The sequence below is a fragment of the Pomacea canaliculata genome, linkage group LG3, assembly GCF_003073045.1.
Source record: "Pomacea canaliculata isolate SZHN2017 linkage group LG3, ASM307304v1, whole genome shotgun sequence".
NCBI lineage: Eukaryota > Metazoa > Mollusca > Gastropoda > Architaenioglossa > Ampullariidae > Pomacea > Pomacea canaliculata.
Window position 1 is genome coordinate 138,387 of NC_037592.1, and position 27,125 is coordinate 165,511.

A 27,125-nucleotide genomic window follows, 5' to 3' on the forward strand; every position below is an offset into this window, starting at 1 on the left:
TTGAGCTCCTTTTTTTAGGCAGCGTTCATTACAGTCTGAAAGCACACATGGGGGAGAGGGGTTATCTCCACAGCTGCATGTGACAGGATTCTTGTACATACTATGGTACAGTCCATTCTAGCAACGTTTAACTGGTTTGATTTATTTCAACTGTAAGCAACTGTAACTGCAGAACATGGCTAGGATGCTGGTTTGTTTCCTACTTTCATCATGTATCACATATCATGTATCATGTATTATATCTTGTATCATATCTTCAGTTGACTGACTTTCCCGTTTGTTCTGTTCATATCTGACTAAGATCTGGCTAAGACTAAGTAGTGGAGTGTTTGCTGTCAACGTGCCTAAAGTCCTTCTGTGTGTAGTTTATTCTTTTCTACTCCTGAAGGAGCATAGGGCCGCAAAAGTCATTCTATGAGAACATATTTATAACCTATAATCTAACCTATAGCTTACAATAACTGAATGGTTTCTAGTAACAACAGCATGTAATAACAACAATCTGCACATCCTGATGGCGTGAGAAGTAAATCTCCTGGTCAGACATAATATCCAGAGGCTTGACTAGAAGGCTAGTGGGGGTTGACCTCAACATCCAGATAACATTTATGTCAAAAATGTTGCTTGTGACTTAGTTAAAGAGAATGTAGCTACCATGTGAGCAAACTTATGACTTACCTTGATGTCAAGATGGACAATACTGTTTTCGTGCATGTGCTTGAGACCCTCACATGCCTGCCGCATGTAGTTAATAACTTCTGCCTCTGACATCTTATAATCTTCTGCAGCAATGCGATCAAACAGCTCCCCTCCCGACAGGCTGCAAGCAGATGCCCATCAATCAATAAAGCAAAGAGATGTTGGTGGTGGGATCATTGGAAGCATGGAACTTTTCAATACCAAACTTTGTTTTCAAATAAGTAGACCTCAGGAAAAATGACATCAGATGACATACAAAAATGACATACAAGCAGATGGTTTCAGTGTTCAGACTACACATTGTAATTTATATGTGAATATTTCTCTTCTTTTGACTAGGGGTACATACACTTTTGCATGCATACATAAATTTGTAACCTGGTGACATCACTGCTTTTATGGAAAGCAGATCTGAGCCACAAGTTGGAAATCTTGAACTGTACAACACAAGGCTGAATGGATAAATCTGGACATCTATCCACTGTCCTGTCACACCATGTGATTATTATAGCCTAATTATCCCATTTTATCTTTGTGTTGTACTCTTTTGTGAAGTTCACCTAGTCTTATGCTATTTCAGGAGGAAGTGTTGTATATAAGTGTTCTTGACTATGTCTAATGATAAATAAACCAGACTGTGGTAATGAGTGTGAGTGGTTCTAGTTAGTAATTATGCAAAAATACATTGTCTGATCCTCACCAAATCTGGTAGACACACTCCTGCTGTCTATGGGAAGGTCATAGGCTATATTTAGTTGGTATAGCCTGCTCCAGAGCATGTCTATTTTTAATGTTTAAGTTGTTGTAAGACTCTACCACTGACTCTAAATGGGAAAAAAAATCTGCTATGCAGAGCAAATTGCAATATATTTCTACTGCAGGGAACTCAAACACGATTTCAAGGAGTACCCTGACAAAAAAGTGAAGAAGGGTGAAAGAGAGGGAATGAGGTGCTGTACTTTTGTCTCCTCTTCATTGTTCTTTTGTTTCCTCTTGATTGTTCTTTTGTCTCCCCCTTGATTAAGTCAGTTCTTAACTGGGTAAACTGTAAAGGCATCAAAACTCCATTTTATTGGCAGTACATCATCATCAAACCTCTTTTGTACTGGCAAACATATGAGCAGTACATCAGCAAACAAGTTTGGACTCAACATGTCCAGTGACCTTCACACAAAACTTTGCCAAGCTTGGTCAAACTTTTGAAGTTTACCCAGTTAAGATGGGTTTCTAGATGAGGGTTCCTCTACACTGTCACCCATCATGACTCAATGGAATGAGCTTGGCTCAAGCGAAAGATGGAAAGCTGACAATAAAATCACAGTCTCAAGGATGCGTGGCAGAAATCGACCCAAGAGATGCACAGTACCATGGTCAGTATGTGTACTTACAAAACACATCTCTCTTGCTCTGTTCACATGAATGTCTGTGTATGGGTGTGCAAAGACCTCCAAATGTAGACAAATGTGGAATCATGGGATAAACATATAACCAATTTTGAGCAATTATTTAATTCTATGATGGTGGTTAAAAAAAAAGAACTACTCACAATTCTAGGATGAGTACCATCTCATATTTGTCCTCAAAGGCATCATGAAGGTTGATGAGCTTAGGATGGTGAAGCTGGTTCATGATGTTGATTTCGTTCTTCACCGTGTACTTGTCCAGCGGGTATGGTGTGTTAATGAACTTGGCAACAAACACTCTACCTGTTGCCTTTTCAATACATCGGTGCACCACACCAAATGCTCCACTGTTAAATATGCATACAATTATTAAAAAAATAAATACATTAAAAAATCCATGCATCACATTCAGCGCTATAATGTAAAATGAAAAAAATAAACCTACAAGTGAAAGAAAGAACAAGGATCCAGGTGAACACCAGACACTTTGCTGAAATACAAATAAATCAAGACTGCATGGCAGACGGCTGTTTTCACTGCTCACCTGCCCAGCTCCTTCCAGGATGTCGTAATAGTCATAGACACTGCCTTGTTTGATCTCCACAGGCTGAGGTACAAACCTCTTCCAGATGTCATCAACTGAATGAAGAGAACACAACAAGAATAATTTTAAATAATTATCTCTTATTTAACTGACATGGTCCCAACTAGAAAGGGATGCCCAGGACCGGGTCCGATGGCGGGGTGTGGTTGCGGCCCTATGCTCCACTGGGGGCGTATAGGAAAGAAGAAGAAGAAGATTTAACTAGATAAGATGTCAAAGAATACAAAAATTTAATTTCTTGGAATTAATTTTTTTAAGGAGAAGACAAAATTATTATATATTTCGCATCCTATACATAAAATATTCACTGAAAATCAGATTGTAAGCTCAGTTAATCTTTCATACACCTTATATGACTAAAACACTTTTTTCATAGCACTGCCATGACTAATTTTGTTCACAGCACTGTCTGTTATGTCAGATGCAGTAAGGACCCTCATTTCAATTGCTGCTTTAAAGAAACATAACCACCAAATACCTCAAAGCTGTAAAAAGAAGAGCAATTTACTAACTGTTATCTGAGTAAGCAAGAAGAGCTATTACTCACAGAATTTGTCATAGTCATTAATCTTGGGCCCATCATATTTTCCTCGCACTTTTCTTCCAAACTCATCTGTAAAGAGAGGTTAATACTGGAGGTCATGTGCATGACATGGAAACCAAGTATTCCCTGTTTATTAAACACACACACAGTCAAAGCATTCCTCATTAACAGCCTTACACACACACACCCAAACTTCCACACATTAAAGCATTCCACTTTCATGGTCCTACATCTCCCCTCTTCCCCGATTAAGAGTATTCCAGGTACACACACACACCCCATTAAAGTATCTGTGTCCTACACAGAAATTGCAGTAATATCATAAAAGGATTACAACTGTCTTAAACTGCAATGTTGACATTTCTCCAAATAATGCAAGTAACTTTTGCTTCATTACAGGAAGGGAATCATACAGCTATGATATCCCCCAACTGTATTTCAAACATATGTGGTTAGGGACAGGGGGAGATTATGCTCACAACTCACCCTCTAGCTGTTTTTTCTTTCGAGCCTCCTCTGAGTCTTCAGTCTTAATAGGCTCTGTTGTCTCACAAGGATCACTACGACCATAGAAGTTCTCTGCTATGACTCGGAACAAATACTCCTTGTTGGAGGAGAGACCAGTGATGTTGTGAAAAGTAAACCTGAGACACAGGTGTAGGAAAATCTAAGTAAAGTACACATGCCATGCCGACAAACAAGTTGGGTGTTTGATGTCATAAGACATAGCTAGCGTACACAATCATTTGGCTGTCAAGAGGTGCAAAAGGAAAGGAAAAAATCATTTGTCCTTCAGCTTGATTGTGATCACAGCTACTCAGTGATAAGTTGGAAAACGTCAACAAAATCCAAGAGATCTCATTCCCATTAACCCACTCAGTAAAAGTTAAAAAAAGGACAATACTGACCAAAAAAGGGCTAAGGAAGTTTGGTACAAGGTGAACTTGTAATAATAACAGGATTTATATAGCGTATTTCCCCACATGGAGCCAAGCTCAATGTACTTTGTACAATGTACTACAAGAGACACGGCACAGGAGGTAGTGATGTTGCATGAGAGACAGGCATCACAATCAAGAAAACATACATATACATACACAGTGAACATTGCTAGGGATTTGTCAAAATTGAATTATATGTGTGTTCAAGAAGATGTGTTATCCCCTTGTCATTCTCTCTCTCTCCACACACACACAAACACAAAGCAGCTTCATTAGGTTACCTTGTGACTATACATGACACAGCAGACATGGACTAGTTTTGTGACACTACCTTGTGACAATACATGACACAGACAGGGATTAAATCCGCAACACTACCTTGTGGAAGCCACACGAAACCAGTTGTTGGATGGGATCTCTCTCTTCTCTACTACATAGGCTGTAATAAAGCTGCCACCATCATTGAGTGGTGGTTTCCATGACAGCACCACAGAATCATCACGAATGTTCTCAATAACAGGGAAGCGGGGTGGATCAGGGCGATCTACAAGACAAAATATGTGAGGAACAAATTTCAATATGATGTGACACTAAATTTCTTGGGCTCACAGGTCACCTGAGGTGACACACTCAGGATGGAAAAAAAACCTGTAAAGACGGTAAGTAATATTTATAAAGTTTTCAGGGTCACAGCCATCTGATGTAGTCAACAAATATACAAAAAAAACCAAAAACAAAAAAAACAAAAACAAAAAAAACAACAATAAATGAAAATAAAAATGTCACAAGTATCAGAGTTTGATTTTAAGTTGACTGGACAAAACATCAGATAGGACACACCCAATTAAATACCGCATATAATATATACATATGTGCACACAGGACAGACATGTCTACATATCTAAAATTCATACTTATAGGAAACACATGGGTTTATACCACATTCATGATACATACCTAGATGAACATAATGTGAAATGAGTAAAACTAACCATTCACTTGAATCTTGATCACGGCAGAGTCAGTGCCCAAATCATTTTCCAGGGACAGACGATATGGACCATCATCATCTTTTGAAGCATCCTGAAGAGATAGCAGCAGATAAGAAATATTTTTCTTAAGACTCCTGCAGTTTTAAATGTCAAGCCGCAGCCAGATAACACCAGTCATCTTAGTGTCTATAGCCGGACTGATCCAGTTTTTACAAGGTTAATAACACACTGGGGCCACACCATTGGTTAGTCGCGGCTCCTAAAAGCCCTAGCACTAATCAGTCTGTTCCTCTTTGTTGTTTTATGGAAAAGGAAGGAAGTTCCCAAGGAGAATTTTACACTACAATTCTAGCTCTTACTTAACAGGTGTGCTATCTATATAGTCTAATACCTCATGTTGTGTTTTTTTTTAAACCCTTCAATCTACTACACACCAGACCACGGAATGTAAAAAAGACCCCACTTTTTCCAAAAAGTGTGTTCTCTTTGGTGCGTGGTTCAGCTTTGGATTAGCTACCTTTTCAGTCTTGTCACATGTGCACTGTGCTTCATAATTGCTTTGGTTTATTATCGTATCATGTACGAGACAACACAAGTTTCATTTTCCCAGGGAACATATGTCTATTTCATTCAGATGATGAGGACAAATATACAGCATATGCTGAGTCACATACACAAATTTAAATTTAAAGAGGTATGTAAATTGAAAATGGATTTATTTAAAATATTTACATATGTAAACCAGTTCCATCGCACTCTACAAATACCTAACACCTACACTGCTAATACTATACCTTCCTCCTCTAATGTCTAATTCTACCTAACTTACTAAGCTACTGATGACAAAGGGGAGAGAAAAGAAATTTTGAAGTATGCAAGCCACTTGACTGCAGACTAGTATACCTCCATGGTGCAAAGGTACTTTTTCCACACTCAAAATAAGGAAAAGGGAAGAAATGACCCCTCATGCTGCAGCAAAAAGTGCATACACTGCATTTTGCCTGCTATTTATACACAAAAACTTGGGTGCTGAGTCACTCATTTCAGGGTCACTTGTCTCACTCATGTGGAGACTCCATGGTTGTGTGTGTGTATATATATGACAGCTGAAAATCCCTATATATCTCTGACAGCTAAATGTCTGTGTGTGGGAGGGGGGGGGGAGAGACGGGAGAAAGTCTATGTATTCATAACATATCTGAGAGCTGAAACCCCTGTTTTTATATATATATATAAAAACATATTCTGACTTCCGTGACTTGTGATAGCTGATTCACTCACCTTGATGGTCAGAAGTGCATGTCGTTCTGTGACTTCTTGGTGGTATCGGGATCCATGTAGCTCTTGGCCATCCCGGATCCACTTGACACTGGGCTTGGGGTTTCCAGTAAAGGGGATCTTGATCGCTACATTCTCACCTTTCTCAAATGTACACACATCACGGAAACGAGGTGGAACATTGATTTTAGGAGGAGCTGAAACACAACAGCATGATACAGAGGTTGAGTTACAGAACAAAAGATTAACATAAAAAAGAAAGAGAAGAAAATGGCCATGATAACTGCTACAGACTCAGTTATGGTACAGGACAAGCTCTCCTTCCACACACACACTCACATAGAGGGACAGCCTCAAAACAGAGACTGGGCACTATGTTCTAATTAAAAATTTGCTAATGATTTTGCATGATCAAAGAAAATTGATTTATTTGGTTCTTTCTCCATCAACTACATAGTTTCAAATGTATGACAAAATAATATACTTAATGATATATCACATAATAATAATATCTTAATAATCTCAAAAGAATGTATAATTTGCTCCACAAAGTTTCTGACAGATTTCAAGATCACAGTACTTTCCAATCCTTCGTGCATCCGGGGCAAATGTATATCAGATATTTAATTTATGTTAAAGCACTCACAGCTGATCTCAAGGTCGGCCCGGCTGACACGACTACCTCCCTTGTTGCTGGCTCTTACAGAGTATTCATCAGCATCTTCACCATACACATCGTGTATCACTAGAATTTGTCTGTCACCCTCTGAGATAATCTCATACTTGTTGCCGTCATGGATCTCCCGGGAGCCCTTGTACCTGCACACAGAACATATGTCAGAGAGTCCAGCCAGAACAGCACAAGAAGCTGCCACAACTCCAAGAATATCCAGGGCTTTCTAAAACAAAGAAAAAACACCTACAATGTCAGAGAGAGTTTTGCCATAACTTCAACTTTAAAAGGACATTTGACAAAGTTTTTGCATGAGAAGCTGTGGCATTTGAGGTGGAAATTCAACATCATAGACAGCCTTGTTCAAATCATCAAAGCACTTTACAAAAGCTCAAGGAGCACAGTAGTATTTAACAATCAGGTGAGAGACATTTTTTCAGACAACAGTGGGTGTTCACCAAAGATGTGCCCTATCAACATCTTCCTGAATAACATGCAAGAAACTCTTCATAACTACCACACCTACATTTTCACTGGTGTGAGCTCTATGTGCACTTTGTAGAACATTGCCCTATCAACATCTTCCTGAATAGCATGCAAGAAGCTCTTCATAACTACCACACCTACGTTTTCATAGGTGGGAGTTCTCTATGTGCTTTGCAGAACATTGACCTGATGGCAGGAAGCAACAGCAAGTTGTAAGACCTCATAAACAAAGTGAACAGAGTGAGTGCACACAGGGTGGAGATCAAAGCAACAGCATAAAGTTCACCACCAAGTACGGGCTGCACAAGTTCCTCACAGTCCCCATCATGCTCAGGCTGTGTAAGGTTCAGCACCAAGTACAGGGTGCACAAGTTCCTAATAGTCCCCATTGTGCTCCATGGCTGTCAGACCTGGACTCTGCTTGTTGATACCAAAAGGTGCGTTCAAACATTAGAAACTAAGTGCTTCAGAAAACTGCTCCAAGTTTCCTACCAGGAATACAAGGCCTGCAATTTTGTACAAAGCATGGTCACTACACTCCTGGGATGCCAGAAAATCATTTTCACAACAGTGAGATGGCGCAAGCTAGTCTGGTTCGGCCATGTAACTTGGTATGGCACTCTAAAAAAACCATTCTCCAGGGCTCCACGGAAGGAGTCGCAGCTAAAGCAGACAGAGAAAGATTGGATGGTAAACATGAAGATTGGACTGGTCACTCCATGCAGGACATGCAAACTCCAAGCCAGACCACCCCAAATGACGCGCCTTGTCAGCTGCTACATCTAGTCAATTTCCACTGATGACACTGGCAAGCAAGCTCAACTGGCAGATCAGCTAATCTGGTGATCAAGGGATGGATGATGCTTGATGATGCATGTAACTTTATGCGACAAACTACAGGGATATGTGAAGAACTATATGTTATATGTAACTATATGTGAATAATGACATTAAATGTAACCACATATGGCCAAGACTAACATGAATTGCGGATAATTTTCTTGCAGTCATGGCAATGGTAAAATGTACTCACCACTGAATATCTGGTTTTGGCTGCCCACTAACTTCACACTCAAATCGTGCAGTCTTGCCCTCGACAGCAGCCACCTTGCGCAGTCCACTGGTAAACTCAGGAACGACAGCAGCTATAGAAATGTTTAACACAGAGGTCGAAACAGCCTCAATACACTGCCACTGACAAGGATCAGCTGGATGCCCAACACATTTATCAGTATGCTGCACACTTCATCCCCAGACACTTCCTCCCCAACGCTTCATCCTTAAAATGAAATTTTAACTATAAAAATTATGAAGCCAGCGAAAAATTTAATTGCAATTCAAATAATTATTTTCATATAAACATCACAATAAGTTTTACAATTAAAATACTTTAACTAATGTTGTAGATGTTCAAATGATGTTGAAGTTAATAGCATGATTTAAATATTATTAATGTATTTCAATATTTATTTTAATTGTAAAACTTATTGTGATGTTCATATGAAGATAATTATTTGAATTTCAATTAAATTTTTCACCGGCTTCATAATTTTTATAGTTAAAATTTCATTTTAAGGATGAAGCGTTGGGGATTAAGTGACTGGGAACCTGCTGCACAATCTGTCATAAGCAAGTTGTAGTGTAACTTCATTTTACTCCTCCTCACAGCCCACACTTTCACTTTCAGATGTGTCTGGGGCAAATGTGGAAATGTGGTGACTTCTTTTTCCCATTGACTGGAATACCTAAACAAAACTGAGGTCACACTTGATAGATTTCCCATCATGTAAATTGCTTCACGATCATGTGCTAGTTGGTAATCATTATATCAAACGAAATAAACCCACCATTAGGATCTTTAATCTTGACACTGTTGGAGGCAATGGAGGGTTTGCTTAGGCCTGCTTCATTCTCAGCAAAGACACGGAACTCATAGCGTCGGTCTTCAATCAAGCTTGGTATGTTGATCATGTTGGTGATGCATGGTGTTATGTTCACACGTGACCAGTTATCTGTACCGTGTTCCCTTTTCTCAATCCAGTAGCCTGTGATACGGCCTCCACCATCCGATCTTGGCTTTTCCCAGGTCAAAGATACAAAATCCCCACCAACCTCTGTGACCTCTGGAATGCCTGGTGAGTCTGGTGTGTCTAAAAACATAAGATGGATTAAAAGTTACACAACTGTAGCTTCAATGTGGTGTGACTATAAAGCAATTCCTACACTGATAGCAATAAACTTCCACAATACTGCAAAGTACTCTACATGTATTATACATAATAATGGTTGTATGTATGGTGATGGTCGTACACATAGTGATGATGTAAACAATGATAACTGTATACACAATTTTAGTGCAAGTGACTTTTCAGGGATTCAGCATACATGGAAAAGATAAAGAGGTCACATAAACATTCCAAAACCTCATAAGTACAGATCTTTTGGGGGTATGGAAGAATCTTAAGCAGAAAAAAATGTTGGAGATGCTTTTCTCATATCATTTAGTTATTAATTACACTTCTTTCTGGTGCTAGCTATCATTCTTTGTAGACACACAGCTTACCAAAGGGCATCTTGGCTATTATAGGACTCTCATTAACGAGGAAGTCTCCTGTGCCATTCTCATTTATGGCTGCTACACGGAAGAGATATTGGTGGTTGTCATACAGACCCTGTACATCTATAGATGTGTCCTGGTATAGGAAAGTGGAAAAATATAGCACAGTACAAAAACATTCCTTTTTATGAAACTGTACTTGATTAGTATTCATCTCCTAAGCTGTTACTTATTGTTCTAGTATGTCCATTTAGTCTTTCCATTCTCTCAGCTGAGCATTTAGTTCCAGCAATTCAGTAGATCTCTGGCCCTCACACTTTCAGTTGTGGTTGCTTAAATGCAGCTTTAAATGCTGCCTTTTTTTTTGGAATATCCTTTCCTGTTTTTAGCAGTTTGTATCTTGTCTAGACTTGTTACTTTGTGCTTTCTGCTTCTAGTTGCTGTGTCACACTCCACCATCACCATCCTTGCCCTGTGTGTTTGGAATTCTTAACTGCACTGTCTCTACCACCACCAGGCAATATCTTAGCTGTACTGTCTGTCTCTACCACCACAAGGCAGTAGGGCCCTTAACTTATTGCAGGCAGCTCCCTTTTAGACAAGATGTCTCCATTAGTCATCACATTTTGGCTATTTAAAAAAAGTTATACAAAATAATCTGTCACAAAACTATAATTTTGAATTACTTTTAAATATCACATTTAGCATAAATGAACAGTTTTACCTTCAGGTGGTATAGTTTTTTTTTAAAAAATAGAAAATCAACGTATATAAGTATCCCAAAAATACCTTTCAGATTCATATTTGGGATAAGAGCCAAAGTGAAAACTTGGCATATACCTCAAAAGTTCCAGTTATTAATGCACATAAGTAAAACATTTTTTCATTCTAATGTGAACAGATATTATCCAGAATCAGAAAAATCAAGCTACACAGTAATTCAGCTGATTTTACAAATGAAACCGACAGAAAACAGGGTGAACACTGACCCATGTCTTCAATTACATTTTTTTCACACTACCACAAAGAACTTGAATTTGAAAAAGACTGGATGTCTTGTTTTACAAACCAAGAAAAGCAAATTGTAGAGAATTAATCAGTTTTAAAATGAGCTATTGTTTGTTTCTGTACCGTTAACCGTTCATGAATTAAAAAAATAATAAAAGCACTGTACACATGTTGCCAGTGAGACTGCAATGAGTTAACTCATCTTAAGTAACAAAAAATAAAAAAGGAGGTTTATTGTTCCTTCAGTCTTGAAGAACTACAAAAAAAAAAAAAAATGGAGTGTCTGTACTGTTCACTCTAAGAATACTGTAACGAACAGAGATAATACCTTGCACTGTGAAGATACTGTCACCCAGTATGGCTTGCCCACTTCTTGACGCTCAATCAGATAGCCAGTAATCCGGGCCCCTCCATCAACTTTGGGTGGTTTCCATGACAACCGACAGGTGTGTTTGGTTATGTCTGAGACATTCAGAGGTCCTGTTGGCTCCCCAGGAGGACCTTATGTGAGAAAAGTCAAGGTCATATAGGGTAGCTTTTCAAAAAAGTACAAAATACAAATAACAAAAACACAACTACAAAAGAATTCTTTATGATGCTAATCCTGAACTGTCAGTATAATGATCATACTAATGACCAGTGTGCTGAGACATCTATAAATTTTTAACTTTAATTAACTCACAAAGTCAAACCACAAAAAACAAGCAAGTCTTTGGATATCTTTGATCTTACCACTACGTTAATAATGCTCTGTGATCTCTAATTATGGTCTTTGATCTTATCAGTGGTTTAATAATACTCCTTGCATCAATGCTTAAGTCATTGTTATGCCGACCGTATTACTCCCATTAACAGCATGTTTGTATGCAAGAGAATCTTTCAGTATCACAACAACTCGTATCAATCTGAAAGAGTAAAACTACTCACTGACAACCTTGAGATTGAAAGGAGCCACCACTGACCCACTCTCATTACTAATCTCCACTTCATACTTCCCGCTGTCATCTAGCTGTGTGTCTGTTATAGAATGAAAACTGACAAATGAACATCTGTTTACATGTTTATATCTGTTAAAGAATGAAAAGCCAATAAGTGAACTTTACATGATAAATGATGCAATGCAAGTGACTTAACAAAACAAGAAATCATGAATAGCAATTGTAGGTATACTAGAAAGTTAATGTTCGTCTAAACAGCTACCAGATCTGGAAATACTTTGTGGAAAAATCAAACATCAGAGCAGGACTGGATCAACACTTTCACATACTTACTTCTGATGTAACACCTTTAATGGAGTTTGTGCATGTCGCTGATTCCCAGGTCAGGAGGGATATCAGAAACTCTCCAAAAAATCATTTCTCCACCCAATTCTGACTCACCTCCTGCATGAGGGCTTTGACTTGATTCCAGTTATCACTCACATTATCAATCACTCCTTGTTGACTGATCCTGTATCCCATTATTTGGTTAGGGAGAATTTTGTCATCCCAGTTCTAAACAAACAGTGTTGATCCTTATAACCTCAGAAATTACTGAGGCTTTCATTCTCCCTTGTCTGTCTAAAGTACTTTGACTTGATTTGTTGATCCACCTCCAGCCAGACCACTTGAACCATTTCAGTCAGCCTATTGTGAGATTCATTTGACTGAAGACAATGTTTCTACTAATAGTGAATGACTCACTTATCTGCTTTCGAGATGGATGACATCTCATTCTCAATACTAGATCTGTTGGACTGTACTTGATATACTTAGCCATGACAATTTCTTCAGCATCTTCATGTTATGTTTGCTCTCTTTGGCACTGTTTTGAATTGATCCTAGTCCTACCTGACTGATCGCATCAAGTCTGTTGTAGTTGTAGGCATCCCGTGTTTGCCTATTTCTTTGAGGTTTGGAATACCTCAAGGCTCTCTTCATGAGCCACTTTCATTCACTGTGTCCATTCAACCACTCGGCTCCTACGCAATCCCACCATACACTTCTTGAACCTGCAGTATCACATGTGAGTGTGTGGGGGAAAGTTGCTGTCACAACACCATAACACCAACAACACAACCACCCTCACCACTTGGTAACATACATTTGGTCTTGCAGCAGGTCTGCACCACAGCACAGCATACTGTAGACTCTGTGAAACCCTGGATGCCCATTAACAAACTGAACATGACCACAAAATTGAAGCCCTCCAAAAAGCCTCAGGAAATAAACTGTAATGTGAGTCATCCTCTTATACCTTTACTTTCTCTGAGGTTAACATCTCTTTAAGAGCATCTGCAATCTTGGTGTTATTACAGAAGCATCATGATGTTTTGAATCTCACATTAAAGTAGTCTGTTTACAGTATATAAGTCCATCTTCCTTGAACTTAACAAGATCAGTGAAATCCAACCCTTCCTGTCAGTTCCTCTCCCACAAAAAGCTTGTATCTGCTTTGGTGCTGTCCTGGATAGATTATTGCAATTATTTGTCGATCTCCCTGACCATCTACTGGACAAACCTCAAAGGGCTAAGAATATTGCCGCTTGTCCTCCATAGGCAAAAAGAAGACCATGCTACACTCCTCTTCTGCGAACTTCACTGGCTGCCAGTCCCAGCTCACATTGATTACAAGATCACTATACTACTGTTGTCTTCATGAGCTTGCCCCAGCATACCTGTCTGAGTTACTGACCAACTACCACCTAGGTCGGCTTGTGTTGCCCTACTCTGTGGGCTACACATCAGATGGGAGAAATTTGACTGATGATCCTTTTCCTTCTCAGGGCCATCTGTTTGGAATTCTCTGCTCCTTTCTCTTTAAACTGTGTCTATTTTTGAAGCCTTCAGCCTCAAAACCCATCTCTTCAAGTGATATCTTGTATAACCAAGAGGAAAGTTTTGCTCACTCCTAAATCATCTATGCACCTAGTTCATGTTTTTTGTCATTGTGTTATTTGTTTGCTAATGTTTACATTGTTTACGGTTTGTTTGTAGTATTTTTGATTTCTTGAGCTTTCATCCACATGGGTAAATGTGCTTTGCAAATCCAATCATTATTATACATTCTGGAAGAAATGACAATGATCATCAATATAGATGCAGTGTATCGTTCATTTCTCTAAATGATCTTTTGGTGATATGTTACTTACCTTTGATGACAAGGGTGAGATAGTCATCGAAAGGCGAAATTTTGATACGATCTCCTTCAGAAAGCTCACGGCCATTGCGTTTGACTTTGAATTCGAAAGGTCCAGAGCCGCTGAAGGGGATTTTTATTTTAAACTGATCTCCCTTGTCCACTTTCTGGTCACGAATGTCTTTTTCCACCTTTGGTGGCACTAGGATTAAAAATGTTATTGTTTAGAATCCCTTTTTGAGAAACAAGCATTAAAAATAAGCCAGTGATATTTTAAAGGTAAAAGAAGTACTGTGACCTTACAATTGTAGGTAAGTGAGGTGTTAGAGCTCTCACTACAGTGCCACCTTTTGTAAGGGCAGTGTCTATCTGCCATAAAGTCAGGTACTCACATCAGAGCTGGTCAACTAGGAGAAAGTGTGCAGTCACACAGATCTGGATAACACTATGAGGAAGTATGCTGTACTACACAAAGCAATGTGATGCTATGAGGGAGTAATCTATCACTAGTTAGTGTGTGCTTTTGGGCTTGGTGGACACCATTGTCTAGCCACTAGGATGTGTGAGAAATTTAGGTAAATGACATTACCATGGTCTTCACATGCATATTTATTGAAGCACCTGAATTGCCAATCTTTTTTAAAAACTGAATTGCAAGGTTGTGAGGAAGTATTTTAATATTCCTTATTTCTTGCTGGTGCTAAAATATGCCTACTTTGAACTTCAAGATTGGCTTTGCAGGTCTCGCGGCCTAATGCGTTGAAAATTTCACAGACGATCTCGCCTGCATCCTTTTCGTATAAGTCAGTGATGTAGAGAGTACTGCTGCCATCATCTTCTTTGACCCTTGTACGACCTCCACTCCCCACCTCTATACCATTCTTTGTCCTGGCAAGTACCAAGAGATACAGGACATTAAGCAAACTTTCACAGCACAGTCAACTTTACCGAAACATTAAATTACATTTTCTTTTCACCAATTACTACTAATCAGACTAATCATTTAAATGAGACACTACTGTGACATTTCCATCGGCGCTTGTTGGTAGACAAACATTGGTGTAGATATTGTTGATAACTTAGAAACGCCTCAGATCGTACCACACAGCTATTTCTGTATCTAAATAATTCCTCTAAACTTACCTCATAGGTGTTGCTGCTTGGAAGTAACCCCTCTAAACTTACCACACAACTGTTGGTTTAGGCTTCCCCTGGTATTCAACGCTGAAAAAGACATCCCCACCAAGAGGTCCCTTGGCATTATGTGCTTTTTTGATAAAGTCTGGTGCATGGCCATCTGTAACAAAACAGTCAAGCAAGTACAGATGAATATATGCATGAGAATTTTAGAGCAGATTCAGTCACACTGCTTGATTTTACAAACGTCATTACTACACCTTGATAGACATCAAATCACAGCCAAGCTGGCCCTAGCCATGTTGATGTAACTGGGTTATCTATCACACGACACACGCTGTACACAGATAATGCTTAACGCTTAGTTGCAGGTTAAGTATCTTTATAATGGCGACCACACAGCTGTAGGTTGTCATCAAATGTCCCTTACCAACTTTCTCCTTGATCTTAATTGGTGCGCAAGCCAGACTTGGCTCCCCAGCCCCTGCTGCATTGACGGCTGCAATTCGAAACTCATACTCTGAGTTTTCTGCCAGGTTGCTTATAGTGAAGGTGTTGTCTGGCACTGGGAAATCATTGGCCTTTGTCCATCCGGTCATCCCCTTCTCTCTTTTCTCAATCACATAGCCTGTAAAAATGACAGTTATAGATTTTGCTCACATTCATTGTTTATGTATTTAAAATGACTTCAAGTGCCACACATCATGGCTCTGCTAAGGAAGATGATGTGACCCCCATTCAGTATTTACAGTTTCTCAACTCCCTCTAGCAAGCATCCAATACTGTAAACTGAACTGTGACTTGACAAATAATAACTTATAAGTGACATGACAGTAATAAGACAGCTGGGTAGTGAGGAACATGCATCAATCTGAAGAAGAGCTATAAGGCGAGAGCTTTGCCCTATCCAGCATATTTTGCCCTTGCCAGAACCGTTGACCTCCACAGGAAAAAACACCTGAATCCAACAAGGGTGTCATGTTGTTGTGAGGAATGGGAGACTGTTCAACCATACCCCCACCTCTCTGTTACAAAACGACTTAAATTATCCCTAATCTGTGGCATGACATACAGTAAGCCATAATTCACCTTTGAACCTAGCAACACAAGCACATGACCCCACTTCAATGTGTAACAAGCTGACCTTTGATATCACTAGCACATAACCCAAGGTCAATGTAACACAAGCTCACCAGTGATGCGACTCCCTCCATCATTACGAGGTTTTTCCCACTTCAGTTCTACAAATGTCTTGCCAATGCGTGCAGCTTCTGGCACTCCAGGTATTCCAGGTTTGCCTGAAGACATTATGAGTTATACTTCAACATCAACAATAAACACCTCCAACACTGACCAAACTGCTGTTCAAAGATAAAATTTTGCACTATCTGTGACATATATAGTGTTACATGGTGGAATAGTGTTGCACTATCTGTGCCATATAGTGTTATGCTGTCTTTGTTAAACACCTCTGTGACTCTCGTGTTCACCAAAAACATAATGTAGTGATAGACTTCAGATCATCACAGCTCTTCATAAGTTAATGTTGTCAAACCTTTCACTCTAAATAGGCACTCTTTATCTCTGTGTCTGGTATTGCTGTCAGCAGGTACTATGCCACTGTCACATCATGCCTGAATGCCATGAGATGCTGATACCATTACTAGGGAATATTTCTAACATTCCCCTGATGAGCGTTAGTACATGGGGAGATGGTGAAATGTCTTTTAACATGTACTTCTGTTTAGACATATTTACTGGGCAATTTTTATGCTAGGAACGCTCAGGAAGAACCGACACAGTGCAGTGCTGTACTATTGTATTTCCCTTTACTGGGAATTCTTAGGAAGAACTGACACATTTGCATTGTGCAGTATTTAACAGTTTACAAGCACTAAGAAACCAGATGAGAAAGCTACTCACTGTATTTGGGCCTGACATGGACAGCTTCAGTGCTGTCACTTGGGTTGCCCAAGCCTGCGACGTTCTTGGCTCTTATACGGAATTCATACTCCGTATCCTTCTTTAGACCATCCACTACAAACACAAATATCAGACAAAATGCACCTGTCAGTTTTGCACAAATTTAAAAATAGCATAAATTAAAATATAATCAGTCTGTGGAATCTTCAGACAACTTTTTCTGATACTCTGAAAACTACATTCTTCTTCTACAAACGAATATGAGACTTGAGTTCATAGAGGCCTTAGATGTACCATTCTAAAGCCTGGAAGATAAAAATGATATTTTGGAATCTACAGACTTTGGACATTGGGCATATACTGTGATAGCAAAACCTGGAAGTGAAAAATAAGAGTGCTGGAAGTTTAGTTCATTCTATTATTTCTCATTCTATAGTTAAAGCCTCTACTGACACAGATGTGCTCAGTTCTATAGACTAAAACCCCACAAACATGACATACAGGTTATTCAGTTCTGTCAACTAAAACCCCGAACATGACAAAGTGGTACTCAGTTCTGTCAACTATAACTCCACAAACATGGCGCCCTGGGGTGAGTACATACTATAAGCTCATGATTTTAGTGATATACACTCTCTTCTGAAATACAGTTGGATATAGAAAGAAAGCATATGGTGCTCAGTATGATGTACCGATACTTTGCTCAAAATTGGAACCATATGATGCATCAATCTCAAAAAACATTATTTGGACCTAAAACAAAAAGCAAAAGTGGTATTTGTACACTCTGGGTGCTGCTTTGCTACATGAGGTGTCCTACAGCTAACTCATTACGATGGACAAGCCTTCTTGCTAAGGTAGTGCTGTCTTCATTCACATCTCTGCCACAAAAAGGTGACAGATCCTGCATAGGGCTGAACACATCTCCTAGTCATGTAGCCTTCTTTGAACAGCCACCTGTCAAGCTCCTCAACTGAGTGAAAATCTCAGCACTGTTAAATATCACAACCAGCTCACCGGTACCAAAGGTCTCTTTTATGGGTGTCTCATTGTATGGCTTCCAGCGGTTAGAACTGACTTCTTTGTACTCCACTACATAGCCCTGGATTTTTTTTCCTCCATCACTTTTAGGCTTGGTCCACACCAGGGAAACTGATGACTCATCAATGTCGTCAACTTTTGGTGTTCCTGGTGCATCAGGAATGGCTGCACAAAGACAGAAGTTGTAGAATGTTTTTCATACAAAAGCATCTAAAACATGTGATTATGTAGTGCATAATTTCCTGTGCACACGGTAGTTTCTTATGAATTACTTTTTTCCCGCTTTTTTTAAATGTTGAAAGTGTTTTCACTTACTGTATGGATACTGTGCTGCAACTGACATGACTGTCTCAAGAGGTTCACTAACTCCAAACTGATTTTCTGCCATAACCCGGAAGTTGTACTCATGACCTTCTGTCAGTCCCATAACCTCATATGTTGGATTGCGCACAAACTTGCTGACAGGTTCCCACTTTCCCGTTCTGAGGTCTTGTTTCTCCACCACATAGTTGGTAATGGGACTGCCTCCATCCTCCTTGAGTTAAAGATTACATCATCATCATCAGCAGCTTTTATTTGGAAATAAATTTTAGAGGCCTTATAATCATAAATTGAGAAGCATAGATCAAAAATACTTTTCAGCAAAAATTATTCTTCAAACTTACAAAAAAAAAAAGATTTAATCTCCTAGGGTGTATAGCTCACACACACTCATGAAATATAAAATATGGGCAAGGGAACTCACAACTGGTGGACTCCACTTGAGTATGCAGGAGTCAGGTGTGACATCAAGCACCTCAAGAGGTCCTTCGGGTCGGCTAGGTGTATCTAATGGAAAAGCAATTTTAGCTGGTCAGTTTTGTTTCAACTGTTTTTTTGACAGAAACAGAAAACAAGAGAAGGAAAACAAAATTGAAATGAAAAATTGATTTAGGTCACATAGCCTCAACAATGAAGGAGTTCAGCACAACTCACAATTGTAAATGTGAAGCATTACAGTTAAAGTTATTACTGCGGCCCTATACTCCTCAAGGGAGAAAATAGAAATAAAATTAAAGCTAACGCCATACATAAATGTCAACAAATATTCCCACTGCACCAGTAGGCAATGAACAGTAAGAAAACATGTGCCTTCACTTAGCTATTTACATAATTAGTTTTTTGATGTTTGAAACAGCAGTAAAGATATCTGGCTTCACAAGCAAGATGAGGTATCATCTATGCAAGGCTAAGAAGCTAAAGTCAGACTGATAAGTTAAATATTTTAAAGGAAGGAATCTACATGCTAAGTCTTCAATCTGATGGCATATTGTGAGGGTAAGAAGACAAGAAGATGAGTCACCCAGACCATCTGCAAGAGACTTAATGGGATTCTAGCTACATTAGCTATATTCTGTAACCTTCAGGTCAGTCCCTGATGGCTACGTAGGGGTGGGCTAGTTGCACAAGAACACAATAAAGATGAAACTACGGCACAACTGTAGATTTTATTCAGCGTCTCACTCGGCAGCTGGACTATGTTCTCTCCACTTTCACTTCCAAATTTAAAAAGACTCCCTCAACTGTAAAGCTAGACTACTTATTCTATCCCCGTCAAACGTTCCAGCAACCATCCTCCCTGCCCCTTTTTCTATGGCCTTGTTACGCAGCTTGATATTCCCCCCTCTCCGGTGATGGCAGTGATCACCATTAGATACATTCCAGCTTCATTCAAACTACACTATCCATTCTCTAATAAATTAAGAAAAGACAGATATAACTTGAAAATCACAGAGAGCTTAGTTGACACTGATACAGTGTAGCTCCTGGACAGAGTGACTGTCAAAAAGATAATTTATTCTACAGAGCAAAAGCTAATTATGGAATGTCTGAAGAAAGATATAAAAAGGACAAAAGTTCCTACCAAAGACAATGACATTAACAGCTGCACTGTCAGAGCCCTTGTCATTGGTCAAGGTCAGGTTGTATTTCCCGGTGTCAGTCTTCTCTGCACGCTTGCAGGTCAGCACGGCTTTATCAGGCAAGGTGTCCAGCTTGACACGTTCTGTTGGGTGAACAGTCAGCCCACCCTGTCCAACACCACACACAGCTGTTATCAATGCACAGTAATGCACAATGATTATAACATAATGCAGATGTGATGCAAAATAGTGATAAAGCTTACACAAACATACCAATAATACAAGATAACGAGGATGATAGTGCAGAAAAAGAAACTAAAGAAATGTAAAGGTGACTGTGATCAGCTATATGACAGATGAGGTCAACTATGCTCAAGAAAGAAATGAGGGAAAAAGAGATGTACCTGTGACCAAGCAGCTGCTGGTGTGGGATTTGCTGTGAATGGAATTGTTATCTTGAACTCATCACCAACTTTAACCTTGATGTCTTTACCAGCTCCCAAAAGGTCACGGCTAATTTTTGGTGCCACTGAAAATGAAAATGCTATGGTGCAGTCTAGTACACAAACATAATATTAATATAAAATCAAATATTGCTTTAATATCAAGACCCAGTATTGCTATAATATCGGTCTGCACCTCACGATAAATCATGGTTTATTCCAAGACCCAATAAACTGTCATGGAGAAGTGTTCCATCAGAAAATTGAAATCAAACAATGATGCATGAAAGAAACACTGATTTGCCTTGTCCTAATTACCAGGTGGTGGGGCTGCTTTGATTGCAGAACTCTCATCACTGAAGTCTCCAATGCCTGCAGCGTTAACAGCAGCCACACGGAATTCATATTCCCTGCCTGCTTGTAAGCCTTTGACAGTGAATTCTGTGTCTGGAATCTCCTGCACATTGGCCCTGAAGGAAGAAAATCTTTGTAAACATACATGTGGTCCTTAATTTTGGATCTGAGTATACCTTCAGTTAGAAACATGAAGTTCTACAGATGATTTGATAAATCATCAACTGTATCAGAAATATAGACATACTAAAAATGTACTGTCTTTATTTATCACAAACAGGAACATTTATATTTCAATGTCGTCACCCTTGCAAAAATGATTCCTGATAGTACAGCCCATCTGGCAACCACTTGTCATAAAGTAGAAAGGAGAAGTCATGAGGTTTTTGAGACTTAACCTGTTATACTGCTATTTCCCATCATGCTAGTACTTTTTCACACCCATCCATTTGCAATATCATGTTACTCTCAGTTCTTGTTCTTGTTAATTGGTTCCTCTTTGTGTTTTCTATATTTGATTTTATTCTTTGTTTAGTGCGGTTGCTGATTCTTTTATAGTTCATGTTATTAGTTTGTTTTCCTGTCCCTCGTATGCTGTCCATGTTTCGTTCTTGTTCTTAAGCGCTAAAAGCATGTTCCTTAGGAGTGAGAGTATGCGCTTTACAAATTTTGCATTTTTTATTTTATTATTTACTAAGATGCTTGTCTTATACTTTGTAGTATACTTTCTGAAGTGGAAAATAAATAGGTGGCAAAAAGTTGCATGAGGGAGCACAAGTAATAATGATGAAATAATCTGTGAGAACTTAAAAGCTCACTTGGTCCACTTCTGTTCACCCTTTTCCCTTTTCTCCAGCACATAGCCTAAGATAGGACTGCCTCCATCCTTCTTGGGTGGACTCCACTCTAAAGTGATGCTGTCCTCTGTTGTTGTGAGACATTTTGGGCTGCTGGGTGCTCGTGGGGCATCTACCCAAGAAATATTATGAGAGTAAGAAACCACAAAACACCACGCTAGGCCAGTTTGTGGAGGCCATCATGTCTTTGGGTTGCTTAAAAATAAAAACAAACTGAACCTGGCAGACAATGTCAGAGATGTTTTAATTAAAAGAGAGTGGGCCAATGCCACAGGGCAAAAGATCTGAGGGCCTTACAATGGACCACTGACAAAAGTAACATGAACATTTGGCAGGTCAGACAGCTTGGGTCACTTATTATAATTATCACTAAAAGAAAATAGAACTTTTCATGCAGTCTAGCACATGAAGATTAGCTTTTGATGTTCGAGAAATTAAGTTTTTAGGCTTAAAATATATAAAATGCTATTTTTGGTACCACAGAAATTAAGTTTGCATGCTAGAATATCTAAAATGTTACTTTTGGTACACTAATGTACCTGGTAGTTAACACATTACCAAGTACATTAGGTCTGAATTCGCTGCCCTAAACAAGCGCTCCCGCTACAGTACCAAAGAATTCAACATAATGGAGGGATGCCACACATTCTTTTATAATGGTCAAAGTTACATATTTGGTCTTACAAAAAAATTCAGAGAGAGCATGTTATGGTTGGCACATAGGTATATTACTGATGCTGAATGCCATGGTCCATTTATTTATCTAGAAATAAAGATCCAAAGCCTTACATACCAAAAGGATGCTTGGCTAGGACAGGCTCTGTTGTTTCCAATGGCTCACTAACACCTTGAGAGTTTTCAGCCATCACACGGAAATCATACTTGGTACCAGGCTCCAGATTACGAACCTGGTGACAAAAGCTGCAAACATCATCTCATGCTTTTGTAGGTCTAATTACAGATAAAGGTGCTAACATCTTTCATCATTACTCAATATTTTCTTACATCTGTTTATATGGATTGAACAGGAAATTTGAGAGTAAGTCATGGGTAAGAAAGGCACTTTTTTTAACAGTTCAGTGCTGCTGCATGTTAGCTGTTTGTTTGAAGTAATTGTTAAATGTTATGCTAGCTCTGCCAGTATTCTCTATAAACTGGCTGTTTTGTTTATCGACATTTAGAAATGGACAACATAACCAGCTCTCTGATCTACTTAAAATGCATACGTGTCATCAGCATTAACTGATGAAGTCAGTTGTATGTTCCTTTATATCTTTTATGGAACGAGAACTGATAGAATCCACCATCTACATGCCTCTATATATCTCTACAGCAGAGAATCAACCAAAAAATCAGTGAAATACATATGCCTTTATATCAGTTCCTTGCATGTTGGAGTGTGCACAAAACTGCTGACTTTGGTCTTTTATATCTCTCTAGGATAAAGAACTAAGAGAACCCTCCATGAATGCAGCCAGCCATTGACCTACCTGACATGTTGGAGTGTGTACAAAACTGCTGACTTTGGTCCACCGGTTGGTACCAGCTTTGCGTTTCTCCACAATGTAGTTGGCAATGGGCTCACCTCCATCATCTTTAGGGGGTTGCCAGGTGAGTGTAAGTGAGTCACCGTTGATTTCACTGGCTTCCATTGGGCCTCTGGGAGGTTGTGGTTTGTCTAGATGAACATCACAATGTTGCTGAAGAGGATGATGTGTGCACAAGTATCAAGATGAAAAGATGGTGATATACCTCCATGTATTGTGAGAGGCATGAGGAATTTTCTGATCCCTAAAGATTGATAGAGTATCTTAAAGAAAAAGCTGAATAAAGACTTCAAAGTATATTAAGTACTTACTGAGCACACACCACACACACCTACGTACAGTTATGAATATGTATGTATGCAGATGCATGTGCACAAAAGATACAAATATGTACATAGATACATATACATGCATATAAGAGACTCATTGGCACAAAGAAATACTTTTGTAGAAAATTACAACACACTAATGCAATCAATCACATTCACACAATTGGGAAAAATCACTATATGAAGCAAAGAAAGGTGTTATCCATGTCTAGAAAGCTTGCTGACCAATATTTTACAAATGGAAGAAAACAGGTTTTGCTGTAATCTTTTGCCTTATGCTTGGAAGCTACTCTTGTATGCCTGTTACTTTCAAAGAAGTGACACTGTATCTCTCTCTCTTCTCTGTTAATAGAATATAGAAAACCTTGCAATCATCATTACTTTTATACTGCATCATGCACAGAACTGCTACAGACGATACCTGCCACATATAGCATCTGGCTTACCAAGAACATTGACGTTGACTGTTCCTGTCTCCACACCTGAGGGATTCTTCAGTGTGAGGGTGTACTTGCCTGTGTCCTCACGCTTGGCCTTTGCTACAGCAAGCAGGGCTGCCTCATCTGTAAGCTACAGCCATAGCATTCATAGCATAATAATCTGTAAATAGTGTCGAAACACTGATACATGCTGGAATTTATATTTGGTTTCAGATAATTTGCTGGACAGAACTTTGGCACCTGTTGGAATCTATACATATATATAGAACTCTAGTAGTGTACTAAGATATTTTAATTTCTGAGACCATCTGGCAGATGACAGAGCAGCATTGTGGTACAATGGGGCTAATTAAGGGATGACACAGAGCTATGGACAATTGTTTCGCTCGGGTCAGTGGCATAAATAGTGTGTGCTTTGGAGTGAAAGGAGGGAATTGATTTTTTGAAAGTGAGAGAGGAGAGAAGGCAGGTCAGCCACCAAGTGAAACTCTGAATAAAAATTTACAGTTGTGCAGAGAATTTCATCTTGTGTTATTCTTGTGCAACCAGCCCACCCCTGTGTAGCCATCAAAGACAGATGTGTTGGTTTTATATATATACACATACAGTCTCAGAAAATGTGCTGGACAGAAAGTTTTTTGTTAATCCTATCATCTTACAAGTATTGGAAAAGTGTTATCTGTAGACCAAAGTGTATAGACAAATATTTTACAGAAGTAGGATACCTGTTTATATTATACTACAACGGGGTTACAAACGCATTTCTTCTATGGACATATATGGTGACAAGCCACAAGTACAAAAATGCAGCGCACTTACTTTAGAGTTGACACGAGGAGAAACCTCTATATCATTTCCATTGAGTTCCCACTTGGCTGTCGGCTTTGGTACACCAGTGAAAGGAACAGCAATACGGAACTCCTGACCAGCCTTGACAGTGATGTCCTTTACCTTGGACATGTCCAGTTTGGGTTTTTCTGCACATACAATGTCAACTGTGAATTTAATTGCATTAAAAAAAAAGAAGGAAAATTAAAATTGTACAAAATTATAATGACAGAGACAACACAGAGATTGAAAACTTTCTACAGATTAAAAATCTACGGATATTAGATGTTTACAACTACAAAGAGATTTCCAGATATATCAAACACTTTGATGCAAAAAATACATGTTTAAGACTATAAATATGTATCAATCAAGCAGATGTCATATTTTCCACCTCAACACAGCAATAGGTATTATCTCCCATTGTGTGGTTTATCCGTTAGCTCCTACTGGCTATCTTCATATTATCTTCCGTCTAGTCACACTACCATTACTTGTCTACTTCAGCCTAGTCATACTACCATTACACGAGATATACTAGCTGTCCTTCCTATCAACTTCAGTCTAGTCAAAATACCATTACAAGTGATATGCTGCCTGTCCTGCCTATCTTCATATCCCATCACTTCAGCCTGGTCATAATACATTATAAGGGATACAAAAAGAAGTTGACACCCAAGACAATTTTGGTGATTTGTTTTATTCTTGATTATATGTTGCTGAAGAGTAAATTAAGATATCTCAGCTGGTATTGAAAAAAAAAAACAAATTTGCCATATATATATAAAGAATGGTGTGGATTATTTGCAGACTCTCTCACCTGGCTGGTCAGCAGCAATAATGGCATTGGTTGGTTTACTGGGCTCCCCTGTGCCAGCAGGGTTTTCTGCTCTGACACGGAACTGATACTCTTCTCCCTCCACCAACCCAGTGACAGTGGCAGCAGTGGCAGTGCCAGGCACTGAGGCACATTCCATCCAGTCTTCTCCCTTCTTCTTCTTTTCAACTACGTAGCCAGTTGGCTTAGCACCACCTTCGCTGACAGGTTTGTTCCATGACAGGTCCACTGAGTTCTTGGTGATCTTGTCCACATTTGGCTGTGATGGGGATCCAGGAGGGACTAAAGCACAACAGAAACTAGATATATTATATATTTTAGGTGAAAGGGGATATATAATGCATTCCTTTACATGCATGCTGTCTGGGTTTAAATTTAACTTGACACTAATACAAATTACAGCTTTTATACTTACAAGCACAACTACACTAACAAGGAGAGACATTTCTGATACTAACAAATATCATAATTTTAATAATAGTTCATTGATGGGAGAGTTCTATCCCTTCGCCTGACAGGCTGAGGGGGTCGGCTCTCCTTGATATTGTTTATGTTTTATTGTCATGCTTCAATTTAGATAAAAAAAGTAGTTGGACCTTAATCATGTTTACATGTCCTTCTGCTGCATTTTCTTCCTCTTCTTGTTTGCAACAGGACTGTGTGTGTATATATACATACACACATTCACTTATTCTCTGGAGTCGTTACAGTCACACCTAAAGTCATCACCCTTTACTGTCAGCACACAGCGAGTCCTCACATTGTTCTTCCTTCTACATCTTTGTTACTATTTTCTGATCTTGTTCTACATCTTTGTTACTATTTCATGATTTTGTTCTACATCTTTGTTACTATTTTGGGATCTTGTTCAGTACAATAAGTTTGCCTTTGGCTGAGATATTGCACTTAATAAATTCTCACTTATTATTATTATTATGAACAACCTTTCCCATAATGCTAGTTCTTTTTTTAAACCCATCCCTTTGCAATATCATGTTACTCTCAGCTCCTGTTCTTATTATTTGGCTCCTCTTTGTGTTTTCTGTCTTTAATTTTATTCGTTTAGTAGGTTGTTTATTTTTTTTATAATTCATGTTGTTTGTTTTTCTGTCCCTCGTATGCTGCCCATGTTTTGTTCTTGTTCTTAAGAGCTAAGAGCATGCTTCATATGAGTGTGAGTATGAG

The 27,125-nt window shown here is 38.9% G+C and overlaps 1 protein-coding gene across 1 annotated transcript in view; it reads right to left on the minus strand.

The window, feature by feature from the left end:
* Positions 1–27,125, minus strand: part of LOC112558514 (twitchin-like) — a 135,801-nt gene that overhangs the window by 23,222 nt on the left and 85,454 nt on the right. The window contains 33 exon segments of the mRNA XM_025228994.1: positions 679–820; positions 2,246–2,449; positions 2,647–2,657; positions 2,659–2,741; positions 3,254–3,319; positions 3,737–3,894; positions 4,570–4,735; positions 5,184–5,274; positions 6,465–6,658; positions 7,108–7,280; positions 8,654–8,765; positions 9,468–9,770; positions 10,184–10,313; positions 11,514–11,686; positions 12,113–12,202; positions 14,316–14,504; positions 15,018–15,190; positions 15,488–15,599; positions 15,870–16,067; positions 16,633–16,737; positions 17,363–17,476; positions 18,380–18,568; positions 18,719–18,938; positions 19,149–19,231; positions 20,307–20,472; positions 20,709–20,833; positions 21,066–21,217; positions 21,920–22,070; positions 22,752–22,866; positions 23,449–23,636; positions 24,281–24,404; positions 25,094–25,251; positions 25,923–26,222. Coding sequence (XP_025084779.1) covers positions 679–820; positions 2,246–2,449; positions 2,647–2,657; positions 2,659–2,741; positions 3,254–3,319; positions 3,737–3,894; positions 4,570–4,735; positions 5,184–5,274; positions 6,465–6,658; positions 7,108–7,280; positions 8,654–8,765; positions 9,468–9,770; positions 10,184–10,313; positions 11,514–11,686; positions 12,113–12,202; positions 14,316–14,504; positions 15,018–15,190; positions 15,488–15,599; positions 15,870–16,067; positions 16,633–16,737; positions 17,363–17,476; positions 18,380–18,568; positions 18,719–18,938; positions 19,149–19,231; positions 20,307–20,472; positions 20,709–20,833; positions 21,066–21,217; positions 21,920–22,070; positions 22,752–22,866; positions 23,449–23,636; positions 24,281–24,404; positions 25,094–25,251; positions 25,923–26,222 — 4,958 coding nt within the window.